This window comes from Stegodyphus dumicola, chromosome 1 (assembly GCF_044657685.1).
Source record: "Stegodyphus dumicola isolate Sdum_Otavi_A_Nest chromosome 1, ASM4465768v1".
NCBI lineage: Eukaryota > Metazoa > Arthropoda > Arachnida > Araneae > Eresidae > Stegodyphus > Stegodyphus dumicola.
This window is the reverse complement of record NC_140768.1, coordinates 278,430,776-278,454,255: the sequence shown is the minus strand read 5'-3', so window position 1 is coordinate 278,454,255 and position 23,480 is coordinate 278,430,776. Positions and strand designations below refer to the sequence as shown.

The window sequence follows — 23,480 nt, the reverse complement described above, 5'->3', positions numbered from 1 at the left end:
TATCCCATAATAGCTGATTTTGCTGGCCACAGATACCCTATATTGCTGCTATTCTTACATTTATGAATAGATGCTATTCATAAATGTAAGAATACAAATTATCTGAACCTAAAGTACATCAGAATCAAATTTAATGAAATATTATATTGTGATGGCAAATATATATATATGTTTTTTTTAATCAGCTTATTGAAAATTGATCTAAAATTTTTACTGACACAAGAGAGCAAATAAATAGAGAAATCATTCTGAATAAAACCATATAAAAATATGTGTATTGTACACTAAAAATAGCTAATGTAAGTAAAATATCTATTGACAAGCATAATATAGATATTTAATTTCTCTCTTGAGAGTATGAAATGCATAGTTTATAATTTTATATAATCATTACAGTGCTATTATATTATATCATTCTTTTCAGAAAAGAAAAGTCCTACCAGTGGCAGTTCTATAGGAAGAGGATCTTCTGTTGTAGGCAGCAGAACTACAAGTACAAACAGTTTATCATCAGTGTCTTCCAATAGTTTGTCAGTCAAAAAATCTAGTTCTCAAAAAGATGTGCCAAGCAAAATATCATCAATTTGGAAGCGAAGTGAAAGCAGCTCTTCAGCAAACAGTCCTGTTACTGATAATTCTAGTGTTGAAAAAAGTACTCCTAGCAACTTCAGGAACAAAATCCTCACTTCTAAAAGTGCTACACTTAGGTAACCACATATTATTACAGTTATTCGCATATTGAAGCCATTAACTATTTTATTTTTGTCCTCATAGAGATCTGCAACTTCCCAAGCTGTAAAATAGAGGTTACATTACTGTTGACTTTTTTAAAACTGTTCTAGCTTCCTGATTTTATGGTCAAAATTAATTTTTTAGAAATTTTTCAGTTTTTTATTATGTTACTAAATATTTTGCCAACTTGTCACCAAATCTGTTGCAGGCATTGAGCTCATCAGTTCATTCTTTTTTATTGGATCAAAAACAAAGTCTACCTTTTTCAGAATGAGAAATAAAGTTACTGGATATTGGTAGTTCAAATCTCAATAAATGGGCTAGCTGCATGGGGATTTTTCCCTATGGTAACGTTGGTAGAGTCAGTTTACCTTGAAAGGTCTTTCATAAAAGCATTCTTCCTCATGGGCACCTAAGCCTAATCTTTTTGGAATATGAATTCATTTATTGTATTCATCAAGTTAGGCAACTTATCACCATTGAGATTTTTAAGATTAAACATACAAAAATTTTGATTTGATGATTTTTGAATTTCAAGCCAAATTTTTAAAAAATGATATCACAATGATATTTTTAACATACGATACCATTAAAATAATGAGTATTATATGGTATCCTTAAAATAAAACTTTTTTTATTTCTGTCTGCCATTTCTCAAGCTAGGTTTACCTCATCTGTCAATTTCTGAATCTCTTTGATTCTGAAATTTAAGCAAAATAATAAAGGCTATAATGCACAATTTATGAATTACTTTTTAGCTAAAGAACTGATGATGATGATGATGTCGTGTCTATGACAAAGTGCAATTATATAGCTGCGAAGCTGTCAAAGACAGCTTTTGCAAACTCAGCAACTCTATCAGTATAAAGTAGGTCACTGGGTCTTCAATGCCGATGTTAAACAGTCTGGCCTGGATTGCTGGGAAGCTGAAGATGTGATGGCGAGACAGTGGGATGTCATCTGGGCAGTGATGACAAATGTTTGTGTAACTACACTGTCTGTCTGCAGAAATTCTCATCCCTTTTAAGTGATTTGTCCTAAGTCTGGTTATGATAGTCGATATGGCTCTGTCACAGTTCAAATGCGGGATGGAGTTTCCTTTAACTTGACCGATTAGTCTTTGGCTGGCAACTGCATTGGCATCAACGAGGGTTAGGCAGTTGGATGGCTGAGGAGAATCACAGGATGCCTTTGCAAGCTCATCGGCCTTCTCATTATCAAAAATATTTACATGAGCCGGTATCCAATGTAAGATGCAGGATCTTTGGGCAGCAATGATTTTGTTTGTGAGCTCAATGATCTGATGACTAAGTTGACATTTGCCCTTCTGGATCGCTTGCAATGCTGATCTGCAGTCAGAGAAGATGATAATGCCCTTGGAACTCTGGTCTTCTTTAGAGAGATAAATCTCCAGAGCACTTTTGATGGCAACAAGCTCGCATGTATAGTTGGAGGCGATTTTCCCAACAGGAATACTGTGGCATTTCTGCACTCCATCTGGTCCGATGAAAAAGACTCCCACTCCTCCTCTGTTCAGATTGGAGTAGGAAGTGTCGTCTGTGTATGCGATCGTCAGATCTTGAGTTAAGGTCGTGAGTTCCTCAATGGTATGGTCACCCTTTTCTTTGATTATTGCGGTGGGATCTTTCTTGGTACAAGGCTGTAAGAGATTTAAATAAATTTTTGTTTGGGGGAGAGGGCACAGAATGTTGTGGAAATTTTGAGAGTCTCATATTTGAGGTTGATGTCATTTCTGATATCTTGGTCATGTTGGAGGGTTGAGGATCTCTTAAGCTTGCAATTGTCACTCCATGCCCTAAAGGTTCTACTTGAGATATGATGTTCAGCAAGGGTTTGTATTTTGTTGGTAAATTTAATTGTTATTATCTGCTCTCCAAGGGGGCGAGGTCGCATTCCTTTTCAATTTTGATGTTATTCGTTGATGAAACAGCTCCAGTGATGATTTTAGAGGCCCTATATTGAACAGCGTTGATCTTTCCTTTAACAGTAGGCCTTGCCGATGCCCATATGGGTGCTGTGTATTCTAGAACAGGCCTGACGATGGAAGTGTGAGTATTCTTGAGGGGTTTTAGTCTTAATCCCCAAGAGGCACCACAAAGTCTTTTAAGGATGTTTAGCTTTTTCAGTGCCTTTATTGAAACATGTTCAAGGTGTTTAGAGAATCTCAACCTGTTGAGAAGACACAAAAGTTTGTTTTATCTGGATTAATTTTAATATCTTTTGACCAGATTTCAATGCCTTTCATACAGATATTTAGAGCCTTTTGTGAGACTTCGAGATTTGAGTGGGTGTGCATCATCGGCATAACAGGCAACTTTGATTTCTTTACTGATGTGGGGGTCAATCGTATTCATGTATAGAAGAAAAAGAAGAGGGCTAAGTACGGAGCCCTGAGGAAATCCCGCCTGGGTATAGTGAGTGGTGGAGAAACTGCCATTAACCCTGACTTTAAAGCTTCTTTTCCTTAGAAAATCATTAATCCAGATTAGAGCATTAGATGTAATGCCTGTATCATGTATAAAGTTGATCAGTTTCTGCCTCCAGACTCTGTTGAAAGCAGTAGAAAGATCAAGAAGAACCATGGTGGTTTTCTTATGGGGTTTGTTTTGAAAGCCGTCAATAATCAATTGGCAAAGGTAGAAAAGCTGATCGACAGTGCTGTGATTGGCTCTATATGCACTCTGATATGAGTACAAAATGTTGTTCTCTGTGATCCAATTCATCAGCCTAGAGTGAATAATGGGCTCCATAAGTTTGCATGGAATGCAGGTGAGCGAGATAGGTCTGTAATTAGCGCAGTTACTTGCAGATTTTCCAGGTTTTAGGATGGGAATAATTACAGAGTTCTTCCAGGATTTGGGTAACTTACCAGAGCGTCATGAGATATTAAAAATATTCAGCAAGTCTCTTTTGGCATATTCACCAAAATGTGTGATCATTTGTCTGAAAATGAGGTCTGGTCCGGGGGATTTCTTTTGATCCAGGCTATTTATTGCAGATTCCAGTTCCTCGGGATCAAAGTCAGATGTGAAGATGCTGTTATCGGTCGTTTTCCTGCTTCTTTTAATAACAGATAGGTATTTTTTATTAACTTTTTTGTCTCCTGTCATATACTGCAGTTTGCTAGAAGCTTCGTAGTGCTTAGTAAATAAGTTTGCTATTTCTTTGTTTGTTCTGGCATTTGAGCCGTTTGTGGAGATCACATTCGACTGAGGTTCTGCCTTTATGTTGGCTGCTGGACTGCTTGAGTTGTTTAGAGCCTTAATCGTTCCAATATTGGGACGTTCCATTTCTTGGGTCAAGTTTTTCGCACAGCTCTGTCCACTTCTCTTGTTTGCTAGCTGAGATGGCTTCTTCCACCTTTTGAGTTGTTTAGAGCCTTAATCGTTCCAATATTGGGACGTTCCATTTCTTGGGTCAAGTTTTTCGCACAGCTCTGTCCACTTCTCTTGTTTGCTAGCCGAGATGGCTTCTTCCACCTTTTGACTTACTTCTATAAGTTTACATCTTATCTCCTCACTGTTGTTGCTTTGGAGTTCTTTACTGGTTTGGTCTCTTTCCTTTATAAGTGCCTCGAAGTTATAATCCTTCCAAAATGGAATCCAATCGTCCTTACGCTCTCCTCTAGGGATGTGATGTTTTGCTGTGATTTGGATGCGGCTAGTAAAGAGAGAGAGAAGTTCCTCAAGGTTACTACAGACTGTTGGTTCAGAGCATAGGTTCTCAAGTTCTCAGGTAAACCCAGGCCAGTCTGCTTTACGGAAGTTCCATGAGCGCTTGGATTGCGATGGACATTCTTGGTCTATTGAGAAGGTTGTAAGAGCTGGGTAATGGTCACTGATGGCAGAATCTAAGACTCTCCAGTTTGTTCTGTCTGCTGAAAGGTGGCTAATGACGGTGATGTCAAGTGAAGCCGCTGTTCCATTTGCTCTAGAGATGTAGGTATTTTCTCTTGTGTTGAGGATGGTTAAGTTCAAGTCGTCTGCTAGGTCCTCAACTTGGGTTCCTTTAGAATCCAGCAAATTGCTGCCCCAAGAGGGGCTTTTGGCATTGAAGTCTCCCAATATGATTTTTGTCTCTGAGTTTGAAGATGCCAAATCTTGAAGGAGGTCTGTATCAATAGGAGAATTGTTGGGATGGTAAATATTAATCACGGTGATAGTGTGCTCTGGAAGAAGGACATTTATTGCTTGAGCCTCCGTGCTGGTATCTGACAGGAAAGTTGAAAGGACTTCTACAAATTTAATTTCTGGTGTCTTTACAAGAAAAGCTATTCCTCCTTCGTTGCTGTTTGGCCTGTCCTTTCTGATTGTTGTGTACCCTTTAATTTTTAGACTAAGTTTTTGGTTAAGGTTTGTTTCCTGCAGGCAGGCAACATGAATATTGTTGGAAAACAAAATGTCTGAGAGTTCAGCCAATTTTCTCTGGGTGCCATTAATATTTAGCTGTAGAAAGTTCACTGTCCTCGTAGCTAATTTCTGGACGTGTCCCCAGACTGCAGGTCGCGTCGCATCGGCTGCCGTGGACGCGGTAGCATGTTGACTAGCAGATATTGCACAATTCATAGAAAAAGAAGCTGCCAGAGCCATGAAGAGGTTGGACTTCTGCCTGTTGGTCCACGGAAGGTATTTTATTTCCCTCCTATCACCCAAGTATAAACCTATGGAGGCATTCCCCGATCCGCCACCTGGGGACGTGCTCTCTAGGGGTTACAGGCTCCCCCGACAGAGCTAAAGAACTGATGTAATTATGTAAGAATTCATTTTATTTGTCAGATTTTTCATATTTTATGATAAGTGTTTCGCCTATTAAAATATTTAAATGTATGTTAATATTTTATAGAAAATTTTCCTTACACTTTTCCTGAATTTGTTTAAAAAATCTTATGATTTTTCAGTCTTGTGTAGTTAGCAGAAATGAGGTTTTAAAAACAAAAAAGCCATGTATCATGTAATTAATGTGGTATCTCTGCACAGATTTAAAATAAATTATTATTTATTATTTTGATGTTATTAAATATTTTTTCCATTATTTATTACAACCATCCTAAAATGATGATTCAATTCTGATCACCAGCTAAAGAAGGAATTGAACATTCTTCAAACTTGTGTGGATCCAGTAATCATTTAAATGACAAAAGGGTGATTATCTATTGGTGGCAAATTAAGAGAAAATTGCGAATGAGTAATTTTTCTCAGTCATATTGCCTCAGTTTTTTTAGCATGCGAGATTTAACATTGGATGGAATATGTGATTTATCTTTTGTTACTCAGTGCTTTTCCTTTTTTATATAGTATAAGTGGAAAAAAAAGTCCTGAGCCTGTTCAGCTGTTAGCAGTCCAGCTGTAATGGCAGCTCATCATAGATATCACCATTTGTATCTTTTTGAATTATGAGCAAAATCATCCTTCAGGGAGATATTGTTTCATGTATGAAAAGCTTTTTTATTGCTGTCAGCTCCATAATATATAACAGTGTTACTCACTGTTCAAATTCTGTTTTTTTTTAAATAAATTCTTTATTATAACTGTCAGAGTTGAGAAATATAGACATCCATTCTTAGTTTCAGATTCTGATAATTCATCAGAATTTCATTGGTTTAGCTTATAAACTCATCTTTTGAAATTTTGGTAAACCACTGAAAAATGTATTGGGCATTACTGGTATAACTGCATTGTATCAGGTATATATCAAACTCGGTACCTCAGTGGACCAAAAAGTCGTCATTTTACAATAGTGCAAGCCACAAGAAAAAAACAATCAATTTAATACTCAATAATTTATTTAAAAAGTGAGTAAAGAAGAAAAAAATTCATCTAGTACTCTAGTTTTTTGAAGTGTAGACGGAATGTAAGGAAATGCTTGTTTGTTTCTTTCCAACACCTAGCATTTTTTTTTCTTTGACTGGCTCTCAGATGTCCAAAAACAAGCTGCTGGTACAAGAAATTTTCAAAAGTCAGATGAATGTCAGTTAACTTAAATCTTGTTAGTGGTATTGTTCCTTTTCTAAGTGAAAAAAGCTGTTCACACTGATATGTACTCCCAAATATTGATATATATGCAGAATATGCAGCATATAATGCAGAATGCAAATTTGTAGCTTTCTGGGGACCATGCTAGTGGCTGTTTAAAAATTTTGGGGAAACCATTTCACTGAATTTTTCACTTTAGAGCTGAGTTGCAATGAATTTCTATTAATTCAATCTGTAAATGGGTTGGCACTTTCTCCTAAAAATATATTTTTGTAAAAAGATCATTTTAAAAGCACTTTTTAGCACCCGAGGTTTAATATACACCTCGATTTTGGACAGAATTCCAAATTTTATTAGTATACTTTTTGTGATTTCAGGCGGTAAACCAAGGATTACAGAAAAACGAATCAAGTATGACATGCCTTGCATTACATCATCACCAAATTCCTATGAATGTGTTGATCATTTTAGGCTTTTCTAACTGAAAATGGCTCTTCACGTTAATTAACACATACAGTTCATAAAAAAATAAACAGTTGCGGCAGAATTCGAAGAGCAGGGTATTTATTTGCTGAAATTTTGACTCTTAAGTTTAAGAATTGAGTTAAATTGTTAGATTATGACAAAGAACACAATGGATATCTCGCTAAGAGGAAGATGCTTCTCTGGTGGATCTTTTAAGTAATTATTGTTTGTGTTAAACATCAAACATAATAGGCTTCTATTCATATTATACATGGGGAAATTCACAGAAACTCCCATGCAGCCAGCCCATTTGCCATAATTTGAGCCCCTGTCAAACTATCAGTATTCAGCAGTCTTTTCACTCAGCAGGTAGTAGGTGCCTGCTGTGTTTAAAATTTTACAATTATTTCCATCTGCAACTAAATAATTTCACATAAATATAAATTTTATAATGTTATCTTTATCAAAGGATAATTTCTTTTTTTTTAATAATACCAGGTAATCTGCATAAAAATTAAAACTACCTCATTATTTGAGTTGATGCAAAAGGAATTTCATCAGCCATCATATTTCATAAGCATAGTTAGAATGTAGAATTCTTACGGTACAAAAACAAAAATTTTCATCTGTTTCTTATTTTATGTAATTTAAAATAAATATACAGTAAACCTTTCCGTGATGATCAACTTTGAATATAACTGGTATTTCAGAGAACAGAAACAAACAATAGTATTAAACATAGCTCTCTAATGTAACAAATTCAACAGATGAAAATTATCTGGAACCATGGATGTGGTTATAGAAGAAATTTACTTTATATAGAGAGAGGGAGACAGAGAGAGTGTTTCAGAAAAGCAAACTTTCAGGAGAGATAGAATACATTTAGACAATGGAAAAATACATAGCAGTGCTTGGTCAGAAACACTTACCTTGTGCATAGTGACGACACAAAACGTAAGAAAGGACATGAACAGGGTGAGAATAACATTTATTATGATTAGTACAGAAAAACCACGTAATGAAAACAGAAAAAGACGATAGTCATCAAAGAAGGTGTTCGAAATTACGACCCAGACCATGATGCAAGAACCATGTATCATGCATCTTTCGTGTGTGATGCAGATCTTCCATTTGCCGGAGATATGAGGCCTGCATCATGGCCTGGTGTCATAATTCGGAACACCTTCTTTAATGATGACTGTTGTCTGTTTTTCTTCTTATTTGGTGATTTCTGCTGTACTCAACATAATGAAACATGTTTTGTCACACTGTTCGTGTCCTTCCTTTTTGTGTTTTGTGTCATTACTAGTGTGTGAAGAAAGCGTTTCCGACCTTGCTGTAGGATTTTCCATTCTAGGTGTACTCTATCTCTCTTGAAAGTTTGTAACTGATTGCTACAGCACCTTGTATATAAAATGTATATATACACTGACTACCAATAAGTATTTGGACACCTATGCAAATGACGATATCTGCGGTCCTAAGGTACGTCACGGACTCCGCCGGTATATATTGTGTAGGAAACAGCATCGGCTTTAGTCGCATGCAAGATGCCTCGCAGTTCGGAGCTCTCTGATTTCGAGCAAGGTATAATTATCGGGTATCACCAATGTGGCCGATCCTTAAGGGACATATCGAGCGATCTGAAGTACCCAAAATCGACAGTGGCCTTTGTGATTAAGAAGTGGAAGGTAGTGATGATTGTCGGAATGTGCCCCGAGTCGGCAGACCAATGAAACTGGGAGATAGAGACCGACGAGTGCTATCCAGAGAAATTCGGAAGAACCGCACGCAATCGATGGCCCTCATGTGAGAGGAGTTTCAACAGGCATCCGGGAGTATTGTTTCAATGAATACCATCTGTAAGGAAGCACATCTGCTTGTTTTCATCGTCTTGCTGCTGCCCATAAGCATTTGATCACAAAGTCCAACTGTGCTGCTTGGTTAATGTGGTGCAGAGCACATCGAAATTGGACCGTAGATCAGTGGAAACGGGTTCTTTGGAGTGATGAATCAAGGTTCACCCTTTACCATTCAGATGGCAGGGTCTGGTTCTGGCGTCTACCTGGAGAACGTCTCCTGCCAGAATGCATTGTGCCAACAATCAAGTTCGGCGGAGGTGGAATTATGGTCTGGGGGTGTTTCTCCTGGTATGGGCTGGGACCCTTGGTCCCCATTCATGGTAAGCTCAACTCCAATGCCTACTGCACTATTTTGGATGACAATGTGCTTCCTACGTTGTGGCAGTTTTACGGGTTGGACCCCTGTTACTTTCAGGACGACAATGCCAGTTGTCATGTTTCGATGTTAACCAAGGCTTGGTATGGTGCCAATGGAGTTCATCGAATGGACTGGCCTGCCCAGAGTCCAGACCTGAACCCTATCGAAAACCTCTGGAACGAGTTGCATTGCCGAATTCAGGGGTGCACTACCCATGCAAAATTGGTGAAGGAACTTCTATGTCTTCTCCAAGCCGAGTGGAAGAAAATACCACTAGCTGTCATACAAAGACTAGAGGAAAGTATGCCCTGGAGGGTCCACACTGTAATTACCTCTCGTGGAGGCTCTACCAACAATTGATTTTGAATAAAGTTAGTTTTTCTTTTCTATCACAGGTGTCCAAATACTTATTGGTAGTCAGTGTATATATATATATATATACACACACAAGGTAAAAACAGAAAGGTAATAAATAAGTCTGATTACTTATGCAGGACCTCATATTACCTTGTTGCCTTCTCTGCATGTGATTAGGTATTATCTCTGGTCTTCAGCCCAGATTTTTACTCCCTCTCATGTTTACTCCCCACCCCTGAAATTGCTGAAAATGAGAGGTGTTTTGGACGATCTTGTATGTCTGAAACAATGGAAATGTGGTGAGAATTAAAAATCTTATGCTGTCAAGCAACTGACTGATGGTGATCATCATTTATTAATGTTGAGTTTAATTTTCAATCATTTGACAGTGCACAAAATTTTTACGAAATAATCTGACATAAGGAAAATGTTTGCCAGCCTAAATTAAATACCTTCAAACAGAAAGTGTTTTTTTTTTTTAAGGGGTGGTGTGATTGCTTTTTCTGGAATGCATCCAGAGTGACTCGAAACAAAATGTTCAAATGCAGGAGCCGCATCCAAAGCAACTCACCACATCCTATCAATATATATATAAGAGCAAATTTGAAATCAAATCAGTGATGATCTGCTTTTTCAATAGTCAGAGGATCATTCACAAGAAATTATGGCTTTATTCTTAAACTGAAATCAACTTTAATGCTATGAAGTTCTCATAAAGGCCCAAAAAAAGAGTTGCTTGCAGGCTGCCAAGAATTTGAGGTATTTGGATATTGTATTGCATGAATGCCCTATGCATTAGCATACAACACTCTCCATTTCTAATTTTTATCTTAATGAGGCATTTCAGTAGTTTCTTATCATTGCAAATGATCTGAATCTATATGACTTATTTATCCAGATTAAAAATTCATTCTAAAAGCTGCCATTTTTAATTGGAGAGAAAACGGCGTGCAGAAACAGACAACTTGAAAGTTGTAATGCCTCGAGCATTACAAGAATTGCTCCAGAATTGGTACTGTTATTTCTAGCAGTGTGTTAACTTTCCAAAACAAATGGTTTGAAGGATGATACAGTGATTTTTAAATTTAGAAATATATACCATTTCATGAAGCTAATCTTATTGCTTTTTTATACACCTTACAATGATGGTTGAAATAAATTTACAATAAAACATAAATCCTTTATAACTAAATATGATACAAAATGTAGTTCTTACAAAATTATGAAAAAATTTAAACTATGTTATTTCATGCAGCTAAGGATCTTTAGGATTTCAGTTATTTAGACTTGTAGTTATTCTCCTGTATATGTAAAATATAAACTTAGTTGATTTTTGACTAATCTTTACATAATTAAGATACAATCTTTACATAGATAAAAAAATTATATTATTTTATCAATTAATAAATTACTTGCTTTTTTGTGTGGGGAGAGGGGGTAATTCATCCTGTGTTATTTCGTCATTTATCCAAGAAGATGTGTTCTAAATAAGTAATAAAATGTGAAAGTAAAATGCCTTTTTTTTTTACAATTGTGTGACTTTGTTTATTTTCAGGAGCAACAGCGTTACACTTCCGTCAACAACACAAAATAGCATTCCAAGAAGTTCAACCTATGAAAAGTTATCAAGAACTAATGGACATCTAAATGAAAATGTAAAATCCCAAAGTAAAGTAGCTTCAAATTTAATAGAAAGCTCAAAGCCTAAACAATCTAAGCCAACTTCTACAATAACTAAAACATACACAAAACAAAAGGCATCAAGTACTACAACAAAACCGTCTGGAGGTGCAAGAATAGTTAAACCAGTAACTCCACGTCCCAAACCAAGCGCAATAACTTCAAAGACTTTGAGACAGTCTGGTAGTTTCACTCCTTATTCTGAATCCCGCAGCTACAGCTTATCATCAGGACCACCTGCATGTCTTTCGATAGGTAGAAGTAGCAGCAATTCAGATTCTAGAGTTTCTATACCTTTGGTAACAGCTCCTTTTGCATACACAACACTCGCAATCTGTGATGAATCAAAGTTAAATGAAAGCAAAGTGGAATCCAACAGTACAGAAAATGGACAACATTTAAAAACTATAGTTGATGGTAACACTTCTTCGGCAATGAATGGGAATAGAAAGGATAGTGAATCAGAGGATAGTGACAAGGAAGGTGTATGAAAGAAATAATATGCTTTGCTATTATTTTTAATTTATTCTGAAAGTTTAATATATGTCTTGCATTTATTATTATTATTTAAGACATAATGATTCTGAAGTGATTAAAATCTTGCAGTATAACTTTTTAAAGTATACTAAAAATGCTGCCAATTTTTTACTAATTTTATTATCTTTTGTTCTTCCATTTGTTGTGTGACTGCTGAGCTACACAAGAAAGTAATAGTTTATTTCATTACCACAATAATTTGTTGGGACATTTTTTTAAATGTTAGTGAACACAGCTCTGAGATTGTACATATTAAATACAAAAGATGTATATTGGTTTTAATAAATGACAAATTTCACCCTCTTGCAACATATAATTTCAGTAATAAAAGGAGGGTGTTCATTGGAAGTAATACAAAGTCCGCCTTTTCTTGTCGAGAGCAAATATTGTTTTGCTGTTAAATTAATGTATAAAATTTAGCTTTCCATATGAATAATTAAAAAGAAGAAAAAAAGAAAGAAAAAGGCTCTGTGTTACAAAATAAAACATGAATACCTCTTCATTTTTGGAGGAAGAGTATTATTCTGAGCAGTTTCTGCTTAGAGTAATATTTGCTATCTGTGTGTGCATATTACTTGGATGCATTTGTATCAATTGGGAAATATTTCACAGTTTACACTTTAAGATCAAATTTAAATTAGTATTTTAGTAATCATAGCTTTAAAATTTATCCACTTTATTAAAATTGTCATTACAGTTCTTAATTTAAATAAACATGATTAAATTACATATTTTTAGTTGATGTTTTCAATTTATTAAAACTTAATGCATTTATTGATGTAGAATTTTATTTTGTTGGTTGCTTGAGTTGACGAAAAGCTATTTTAGTCACATTTGAATTAGTGAGATATTTATTTGTAAGTCCGAGGATTTTGTAACAGGGTTGGACAGCTATTAACTGTAATTAAAAATATGATTGTTTAAAATATATTTTCTTCATGTAAAACTGTAAACGCAAAGTGAATGTAAGTTGCATATAAAAGAAGCATTTATAATGTATGAAAGTTTATGCATACTTATCATTTGGAAATTCCTTAGTCTTTGCTTTTATTTATCATGTATGTGATTAATTAAAGCTGCTAAAAATTTACTGATTTTATACTTGCCATTGTATTTTAAGTTATCAATACTTCCTTCTGTGCCCCTTTTTTGGGGGTAAAGGGCAGTTGAAAAAGAATGCAATGTAAGACAAGGTTACTTTAATTTTGTGAAATGTTCATTCTTTCTTAACTTGTTAAGAATAAATTGAGACAAGCTTAGTGCTGGTTTTTTTAAAAGATTATTCTTTGATGAACATTCAGAAAAAAATTATCCTTTCTTCAATTATGCAATTTAAGAAACATTTTTGTTGCTAGTTTTATGATTGAATTTATTAAAAGTTATGAATTGTAAAGAAGAATAAATTTAAAAGAGCAGACTAAAAAGTGGGAAAGGATGCCTGCATTCAATTTCTCCTCTAGCAGTATGATATTTTGCGATAAATTTTAAAGTCTTTGGCTTTTATATAAATGTAATATGTGGTTTAATGTAAGCTTAAAAATGTAAAATAGAAAAAGACAAATTTTGGATGAGCAAATAATTTTCTTTCTCTTGTTTAATAAATTGATGATTAAAACATGCTTCTCTGTTTTTAAGTTTAACCCTGTTGTGATTCGCGGGAGTTACCTTGGGATAAATAAACCATCGTGGTTATTCGCCCGGGTATACTCAGTGTCTTCAAATGCTTAACCGTTTGAGTCCGGCGAAGCGCTATTGCGCTTCACTTCTCGTATGCCAAAAATACGGCGCAGTGCGATAGCGCTTCTCTTGTTTTGTATCAAGAATGCAAAGACGCTGCTGTTGGTTAGTATACTTTATGCAATTATTGAGAGCAGTTGTAGTGATATCAGTAGCAGTTGTTTTATAGGAATTGGAAATTGTTTTAATTTTTTTACCAAGTGTTATACTGATAATTACGAAATAACCCATGTCAAGTTCTGATTCATTTGAAAGTGACTATGTTATGAGAAGGAATAATGAAGAGTATAGTAATGACCTTGAAAGTGATAGTGGAAGTGACATCATCATTCGTTCTAAGAGATTACGAGTTATTAGTGATAGCAGTGATGATGATGAAGTAACTGCAAGTACCTCCGATGTCGATATTATTGATGAGTTTTTACCCGTGGATACAATTTTTTCGAATGAATCGAATACTTTTTCTGAAGTACCTGGACCAAAGCATGCCCCTCCTCCTGATGTGAAACCAATTGAATATTTCAATAATTTTTTTTCATTTTTCTATATTTTTTTTCAATTTTCAATAATTTTATTTTTAAGTATACTAACAGCAGCATTCTCGATACAAAACATAAGAAGCGCTGTATTTTTGGCATACGACAAGTGAAGCGCACGCCGGACTCAAACGGTTAACATATGATTATCCCAAGTGCTACAAGTAAATATCTCCAAACTGTAAAGCATATCCCCCCTACTGCATTTAAGTAACCATTAGCAATCAGCGCTACAAAATATGTAACTGCAGGAATTTTCCCTTCTGTTGGTTTGGAGTAGGCATATGAATTACATTTTCTAAGAATTACCTACTTCTAATAAAAAAAAAACACATTATAGTTATAAATAAAAAGAAAACTTTATTAAATAAGATTAATCATAACAAGCCTTACTGCATTCTACAAAACCACCACTCTGTTGGTTTGGAGTAGGCATATGAATTACATTTTCTAAGAATTACCTACTTCTAATAAAAAAAACACATTATAGTTATAAATAAAAAGAAAACTTTATTAAATAAGATTAATCATAACAAGCCTTACTGCATTCTACAAAACCACCACAACCTCACTAGATCCCAGATACACTTTTCCTCATTTAACTCATTCTTTTACAATTTAAGAAAATATCAATGTTGCCAAGATATTAAAACTTAAAATTATACTTTATATACAAATACTATCACCACCTTTGGATGCTTGCGATGCTTTAGAAGTTATTCGGTTGTCCACACTGCAGGATTGCAGTTTAGCACAATAGGTTCCCTACTTTGCAGAAAAAGAGAATGCAGAATCATGCAGGGAAGCTAACTGTATTTGAAGTGGATGGGCAAAATGTTTCATTCATTTCATTGAGCTACTATTTAAGGGTTTAATTGTCTATATTACTCTTGTTCTGTAAGCGGATAATGGTAACTTCTATTTATATACTTAATGATGAATATAAATAGAAGTTACCATTATCCACTTACAAAAGAACTAAGAGCATATTGCTAGAGAGGGAAAAATTGAATCAAAGATCATACTATTATATCTAGAATAACATTATATCTGAAATATCACATTCCTTTCCATATTTAAAGGGTAGCTACCAAAAAAAGCCTACCAAAAAAAAAAATTTAGGTTGTTATTGGCATATTTTATGACCCATTAGCATATTTGGTAAAAACTGTTTTGACAAAAATTGTATTAGTCTATAAAATATTTTTGATTCTGAAACACTTTCATTTTATTTTAAATATCTTACGGAAATAATATCTGAATTAGTTTTTTTCTTTCTGTTGCTTTAAAATGGGCACTTCAAGATGACATTTTAGCTCTTTATCTTCTGTAACCATGGTAATGCTTGCTGCTAAAGATGTCCCTGAATTCACTTTTCCCCACCTTACTTACATTTAATGTTATAGATAAGCAGTGACTTGAAATAACTGAGCTCCTAAATGAATAGGGAAATCTTTTTTTTTTTTTTTTCCCCAGTGAGGAATGATTATGCATGTAAGACACAGCTAAGCCTACCAAATTTTTAATGAGTAATCATGCTTCACTGAAATAATTTTTGATGTGAAAATGTGGAAGAGTTCTATGACCTTGGGGTTTTGGTTGCTTAATTTTTGGCAGCCTCACTGACCAAACGGCACTTGCTCTAGGGAACAGAATGAAATATCGGCAGTGCAGACTGAAATGCTCTTTTCCCTCTGTAGTACACTGTTTCTGTGCAGCAGATCTCAGTTTGACCCCCAAATGTGATTTGCCAGTTTAAGGACACTGAGGCACTTATGGCACCACACTTCTAACCTTACTAACAGATGGCACTGTAAGACGACAGTAGCTGCTAATGCTGAAGTATACTATAAATTGATTGAAGCAAATAATCTGCTTAAGGAAGGGATGCCTTCTTGGAGGGCGTTTTGAAGAAAAATTATTTATATTTATGTTCTGTGGGAGGGAACTTTTAAAAAGTAGAAACTTTCAGGAATGGAAAGAAAGGAATTGTATCAAGCATGTAAACCTTTTTGATCTTCATAAAAATGAGCTCGAAACCAAATATGTGCTTTTGTTATATTTTTTAGTGGAATCTTTGAGCCTGTGAGTTGTGATAATTTTCAAGACTTTTTACAGAAAACAGTTACACAGCCTTGTTTTAAAATAACATTATAGCAATGAGACAGCTAAATAAATTTTTACTATTGATAGAATTGCCTAGTAGTAAAATCTTAATTATAAAACCCAATTCTGTAAATTTATTGCAAATTTAAAACAAAATTTTATCAACATAATTGAAATATACTGCAAATTTAAAACTAATTGCAAAAATCTTTGATGGTTGTTAGTATTTAGCAATGATTCTGACTTTTACTATCATATTGAAAGTTCTGTGTGAAATAACCCTAACAGATCTCAAGATTATGGTAAAATTTGATGTTATATTTCTCTAACATTATTTATGTTTCATCACATTTTAAATTTACTTTGTTGTAAATTCATTAATAACAAAAGCTGGCATCTAGTACTGAAAATTCTTTGCAGCTGCTAAATATGATGACATATTATGTAGTCAACTTTCTACAAGGCCTAATATCAGAAATGATGTCCATGATTAATATTCAGAATTTCAAAGGACATTTGAAAAGGAAGAGGAATAATCCATGTTATAATTTTAAAAGGAAAATATTATATGCAGTTCACTTGTATTCTCAAGCTGTTTTATCTGGAAAATAAATTCATTTAATTACGATTTTTTTATTGTTATTACAGAACAATTGGAAAACTACTGACTTCACACATTTCTAGACAAAGACCAGTTAATCAGGAGTTGGTTGAAATAGATAAATACAAAATTTGAAAATTGCAACAGAAAAGAGCATTTATTCAAAATATGTGCCTGAAAATATTTTTTAAAAATTCTTTGAAAACCATAATAAATAAATTTATAATATAAAATTCCAAATTTTGGAAGTAATCATCAAGGAAAAAATCATTTATTAAAGTACATTAAGACTAGTTATGTCTTAAAATATGTTAAGAATTTTTATTCTCAGAATATCATTGCCTTATGTATTAAAATTCTTATTCCTGTTGAAAATGTGCCTTTTGTTTTCATATTATTTTTGCCTATGTTTCAAATTTTTAAAAATAACTACATATATTTTTTATAAAAGTTACAAATCATATTATTTTCCATTTCTGACATTATACTATTACATTTAAGAATTTTGTTCTTAATAAAGGTATATCAAGAATTTTCTCTGTCTTTATCTATGACAGAGTTGAAAAGTCTCAGATTTGCATTTAATGACAGTGAGATAGTTTGTTATTTCTAATAAACAAAATTCTATCAAAATGTAAACCACATTGCAAAAATGCCCAAGTACCACTTTCTGTTTAGTTCAAACTATGCAAAATTTTAAACTATGATCAGTAAACAAAAGTGTATCATCACTGAACTACCTGAAAATTTTTTTATTATTCATTTAAAAAAAGAGAAGTAATTTTTAATTAATATTTTTGATAAATTAGCTGTTATATATCCAAATGCGATTTCATTAAAACATTGTAATTATAGCATATAAATGAGTTTGTAATACTGCTTTCAGCATCAAGAACTTTACAGAGAATTTCAATTTTTCTTATACCTTTCATTTTTATCTCTGTATACTATTCGTATGATATTGTGCAAAACAGTTTTGCTACTTTTGAAAACAATAAGAAAGAGGAGAATCATGTAATTAAAAACTGTACATTTGAATTATCATCCTCTCTGTTTCCTATATTAACATGTGCCATGAAATGTTTTTCTTTCTCTACATCATACATTTGAAAGTTTGTTTCATTATTTTGAGATATTATTGTATATTTAATTTGCATATTTTAATTGCATTTGATTATTAAATAAATGAAGTTTATGACACCATTAAAAAAGTTTTTATTTATGAGGACTATTTTACGTGTAATTATTGTGATATATTAAATAAAAAAAGGGAACACAGATTTATGTAAGCATCTACTAAGTGACAGTTGCCTTATTTGTAAGTGTTACTTTTTCTTAAGTCACAAATGAAATATGTAATAATTTAGGCTTTTGTAATTAGATCAGAAGAACTGAATTTTGAATAACTTTATTATCTCAATAAATTTTTTTTTATTTCTGAGACCTTTAAAGTGTATTTTGATACATGTAGCAGTAGCATGCCAAATTGCTCTTTCTGTCCCATCAGCAAATTCGGGATTTCATTACAGTTCAAAAGTTATTACTAGTAATAGTTGAAAAGAGTCTTACATTACTATTTAATGCTATTTACAGTATGTGTAGCACGATAAAATAAAAACTTAACTAGGAAAGGTAATATTTCCATATTTAAATACTGCATGAGAAATACAGCTTACTTTATCCATGGAAAGAGTATTTCAGAATATATCCACCATAACTAAGCTGATGCAGTAAAATAAATGTTCATCTTCCAATAAAAAACTTTTCAATTTCAGCTATGTGTATATGACAAATACAAGCTAAATAGCATTTAGCATTTGTACCTTCATACTGAGATTTAGGTTATCCCAAAATATTAGAAGTAATCATCACATTGTCTCCACCACAAAAATCAACCTATCATAATATTTGATGCAAAAGTATTATACAGTCAAAAGTCGTTAATCCGGACTCATCGGGACTTCGGCGATTCCGGATTATCGATCGTCAGTTTAAATCTGGTAAGATGGCATGCAGAAATTATAAAATTAAAAATTGAAACCGTAATTTGTGAAATAAAGAACAATTATGATCTAAAGGGTATCAAAATTTAAGAAGAAAAAAAAAAAAAAAAAGCTTAATATTTATTTGTTTACTTTATTAAACATTTCTTTCAATGTAAGTTGTTTAAGTTGCTTCGTTTTATGTGATAATACTTTCTCTTTAATTCTATAAACAGACATAATTTCTTTTTCAGTTACAAAGTTCCGCTGTTCAAGTCCTATAATTGCTGTGTCGAGAATACCGACTAATTTGTCAATCGAAATTTTTTCGTTTTCAATAACCTCTGTGTCACTTTCTTCACTATAGGAAGTGAATAATAATGAGGAGGAATTTGATTTAAATCATATCAAAGACGGAGTACATCGAGATGAAATACTACATTTAGTAAGGAATTATAAGCCAAATAAAATAAAAACATCTGCCCTGAAGATAAGGATAGTGCTGACAGATCAACTTCCAATTAATCGCGCGCCGCGGCGTCCCCCTGCCGCAGAGCAGCGTGAAATTGATAGACAGATTTCGGAATGGTTAGATAAACAAAGGATATGCCTTTATCCATTTTTTGCAGCATTTCCACGTTTTGTTTAACGGACTTAGAAACATACTTTCGCTTTGTAGATCCTTTACATATTAGTAAATACCGGGTGATAAAAAAGTCAGTATAAATTTGAAAACTTAATATATCACGGAATAATGTAGATAGAGAGGTAAAAATTGACACACATACTTAGAATTACATGGGGTTTTATTAGAACCAAAAAAAAGTTTAAAAAATGTATGATTTTATGCAGGATGGCGCTCCACCCCATATTGCTAGATGCGTGAAAGATCACTTGCGCGCGTCGTTTGGTGATGATCGTGTGCTCAGCCGCCACTTTCGCCATGCTTGGCCTCCCAGGTCCCCAGACCTCAGTCCGTGCGATTATTGGCTTTGGGGTTACCTGAAGTCACAAGTGTATCGTGATCAACCGACATCTCTAGGGATTATGAAAGACAACATCTGACGCCAGTGCCTCACCATAACTCCGGACATGCTTTACAGTGCTGTTCACAACATTATTCCTCGACTACAGCTATTGTTGAGGAATGATGGTGAACATATTGAGCATTTCCTGTAAAGAACATCATCTTTGCTTTGTCTTAATTTGTTATGCTAATTATTGCTTTTCTGATCAGATTATTGCTTTTCTAATAAAACCCCATGTTATTCTAAGTATGTGTGTCAATTTTTACCTCTCTATCTACAATATTCCGTGATTTATTAAGTTTTCAAATTTATACTGACTTTTTGATCACCCTGTATATATCGGAAATTCTATTTGACATAATCGAAAGTTCAAGCTTACTTTTATAAAATTACTCTAACAGTCTGTAAAAAATAATAAGCCGGATCCAATTCGAATATTAAGGAACAACGCAATCTGCAACATTAACATTAATTAAATTTATGTCCGCTGTTGAATTTCATGACACATTAATGCAGATTTTAAAGACCGATGAAATTCTTCAATTAAGTCATTGCTTTACGGATGATACGCAGTTGTGCTTATTCGTCGCATTCCTAGAAGTTTCTTTATTGTTGTAGCTTGAATACAGTACAAAGTCCGAAATCCGGACCCATCGGGACTTCGGCGATTCCGGATTTGGGATTTTTCTGGATATTAGATCATCAGTTTAAATCTAGTAAGATGTCATGTAAAAATTATAAAATCACGATTTATGAAATAATGAAGTATTTATGATCTAAAGGGTATCAAAATTTACAACAAAAAGCTTAATATTTATTTGTTTACCTTATTAAACATTCCTTTCAATGTAAGTTGTTTAAGTTTCTTCGTTCTTTGTGCCAATACTTTCTCTTTGATTCTGTAGACAGACATAATCTCTTGTTTAGTTACATTATTGAAGTCCTGTAACTGCTGAGTCAAGAATTCAGACTAACTTGTCAATTGGAATTTTCTTGTTTTCAGTAACTTCTCTGTCACTTTCTTCACTATAGGCAGCGGTATTTTCTGGATCTAGAACAGTGGTTCTTAACCGGGGGTGCGGGAATGTATTTTTAGGGGTGCGGGAGAAGCCGTTACCTAACCATAAAAATTATTAAATATCATTTATTAAATTTCTTATAATAAAATATTTGAAATCTGCAATAGTGTCCCCAATATTGAAGCTCATAAAAATTTGTAGCACCTAGCTCACTTATCGGCAAAAGACACAGGAAAGAGCCGGTGCCGATGGATGTATACACTACACTACGAAAAGGCATGAAACGCTACAAATGAATGCAAACAGGCAGCTAGGTGATGGAGAAAAGAAAAAAACTTTGTGGGAATACAAGTGGAGAACGTTATCCCAGCTTGCACATGTGCTAAGTTCAATATGTGCTACTCCAATGGAATCTATGGATTCACAGATTTGTATCTGCATCTACTGCGCTTGTGTTAGGTTGAGTCGAGACAACTATTGTGTCAGCGACATATGTATTCTGTATTCTGACTTGTCCAGAAACCTCTTGAGACTAATACATTCTTAATTACCTGTTCAAGCCGAATAGAATTCAGTAATATTACAAACGTAAGAACATTATATATATTATATTACATTATTTCTAAATAATTAAATCGATTATAGTGAACCCCACTATGTCAAAAAAACGACAATGGAATGATAAGTATGCCGGTTATGGATTTACCTGCACAACCGAAAAAGATGGCACGCAACGACCACAATGCATCTTGTGTTCCAAGATATTTTCAAAAGCAATCTCAAACCATCAAAGTTATTAGAGCATTTCAACAATCTGCATGGTGGCGAAAAAGCACATAGCATGAACAGCTTTAAGTCAAAGAAGGCTCGGTTTGATACCAGTGGAACTATCCTAAAATTATGCCGACCAGCAATTCAAAAACCTTTATTAGAAGCGTCATATCAAGTGGCATATTTATATGAAGGAAAAAAAAAAAAAGAAACCTCACACGATTGCTGATTAAACCTTCTGCTTTAATTATTGCTAAAATAGTTTTAGATTCGGAAGCACATAAAAAAATCCAACAGATTCCATTATTGAATGATATTATATGATCGCGAATACAAGATCTCAGTGAAGATATTTTAATGCAAGTAATTGAAGACATAAAAATCAGTCCACTAAAAATAAGCATACAACTGGATGAGTCAACTGATGTTGATAATTGTAGCCAATGTTTGGTATTTGTCAGGTATGTGAAGGAAAAAGAGGTGATAGAAGAATTTCTATTTTGAATATTTATATTTATATTTGAGTCACTGGAGGTGAATACGAGAGGAATTGATGTTTTCAATCGCATCAAAGTTTTTTTTTACTAAATATCAATGATTGGCTCAATATGCACTGATGGAGCCCCAGCAATGTTATGTAAAAATTCAGGATTTTTTCCACACATAAAAGAGAATTACCGGAAGTTATGATAATGCATTGCATGTTGCATCGTCATGCACTTGCGTCGAAAGCATTGCCAGAAAGTTTAAAACAACATCTAACTACAGCAGTAAATGTAGTAAAATACATCCGAGGGCGAGCGCTTAATCATCGCATTTTTCATGCATTTTGCGAAGAAATTGGTGCTGAACATACTGTGCTCCTATATCACACCGAAATACAATGGTTATCTAAAGGTTGCATGCTTAACTGTTTTTGAATTGCGTGAGGAAATTATTCAATTACTGACTATCAAAACTGTTATTTAGTAAAAGATTTTGAGAGTAATGATGCAATGCTGAGGCTGGCCTACTTAGCAGACATATTTAGCCATTTAAATGAATTGAATCTATCAATGCAAGGATTTGGTATAAATATAATATCTAGTGAAAAATTATCTTCATTTATCGCAAAATTAGAAATTTGGATACATCGAGTAGAAAAGGGGAATTTTGCAAACTTTCCCTTGCTTGATTCTGTTATTGTGAAAAATGAAAAGAATACAATTATACCCGACATTGTAATACATTTGAGACGATTGAGCGAATCATTCAATGGATATTTTTCTATCGGAAATATTACCAAAACTCAAAGATAGATACTGGATCCATTTCTATTTGACTTAAATTTAATGGATGATAGTGATCTGAAAAAAGATAAACTTATTGAAATGCAAGCAAGTGGACATGTTCAAATGGAATTCGAACAATTAGAATTGCAACAATTCTGGTGTTCACAGTTACAACGTTATCCAGAGTTAGCGAACGGAGCATTGCAATTACTCTTACCCTTTGCTACCACCTACTTGTGCAAAATGGGATTTTCATCGCTTTTGCATATAAAAACTAAAGCGAGAAATCGCTTAAATGCAAGTGATGACTTATGCGTATGTCTTTCAAAAAAGGAACCTCGCTTCGACAGTATAATAATGAACAAACAACAACAGACTAGTCATTAATAAAAATAATATTGTTTTGTATTTATATAAAATGCACGTTTTTCAATAAACAATAAGT

The 23,480-nt window shown here is 33.8% G+C and overlaps 1 protein-coding gene across 2 annotated transcripts in view; it reads left to right on the top strand.

The window, feature by feature from the left end:
* The window catches only part of LOC118192660 (uncharacterized), a 229,533-nt gene extending 211,128 nt beyond the window's left edge, over positions 1–18,405 (top strand). For both annotated transcript variants that reach the window (XM_035363663.2, XM_035363664.2), the window contains 2 exons: positions 425–707; positions 11,323–18,405. In XM_035363663.2, the coding sequence (XP_035219554.1) occupies positions 425–707; positions 11,323–11,938 (899 nt within the window). In that variant the 3' untranslated portion in view covers positions 11,939–18,405. The remainder of the gene's footprint in view (positions 1–424; positions 708–11,322) is intronic.
* Positions 18,406–23,480: the final 5,075 nt, after the last annotated feature.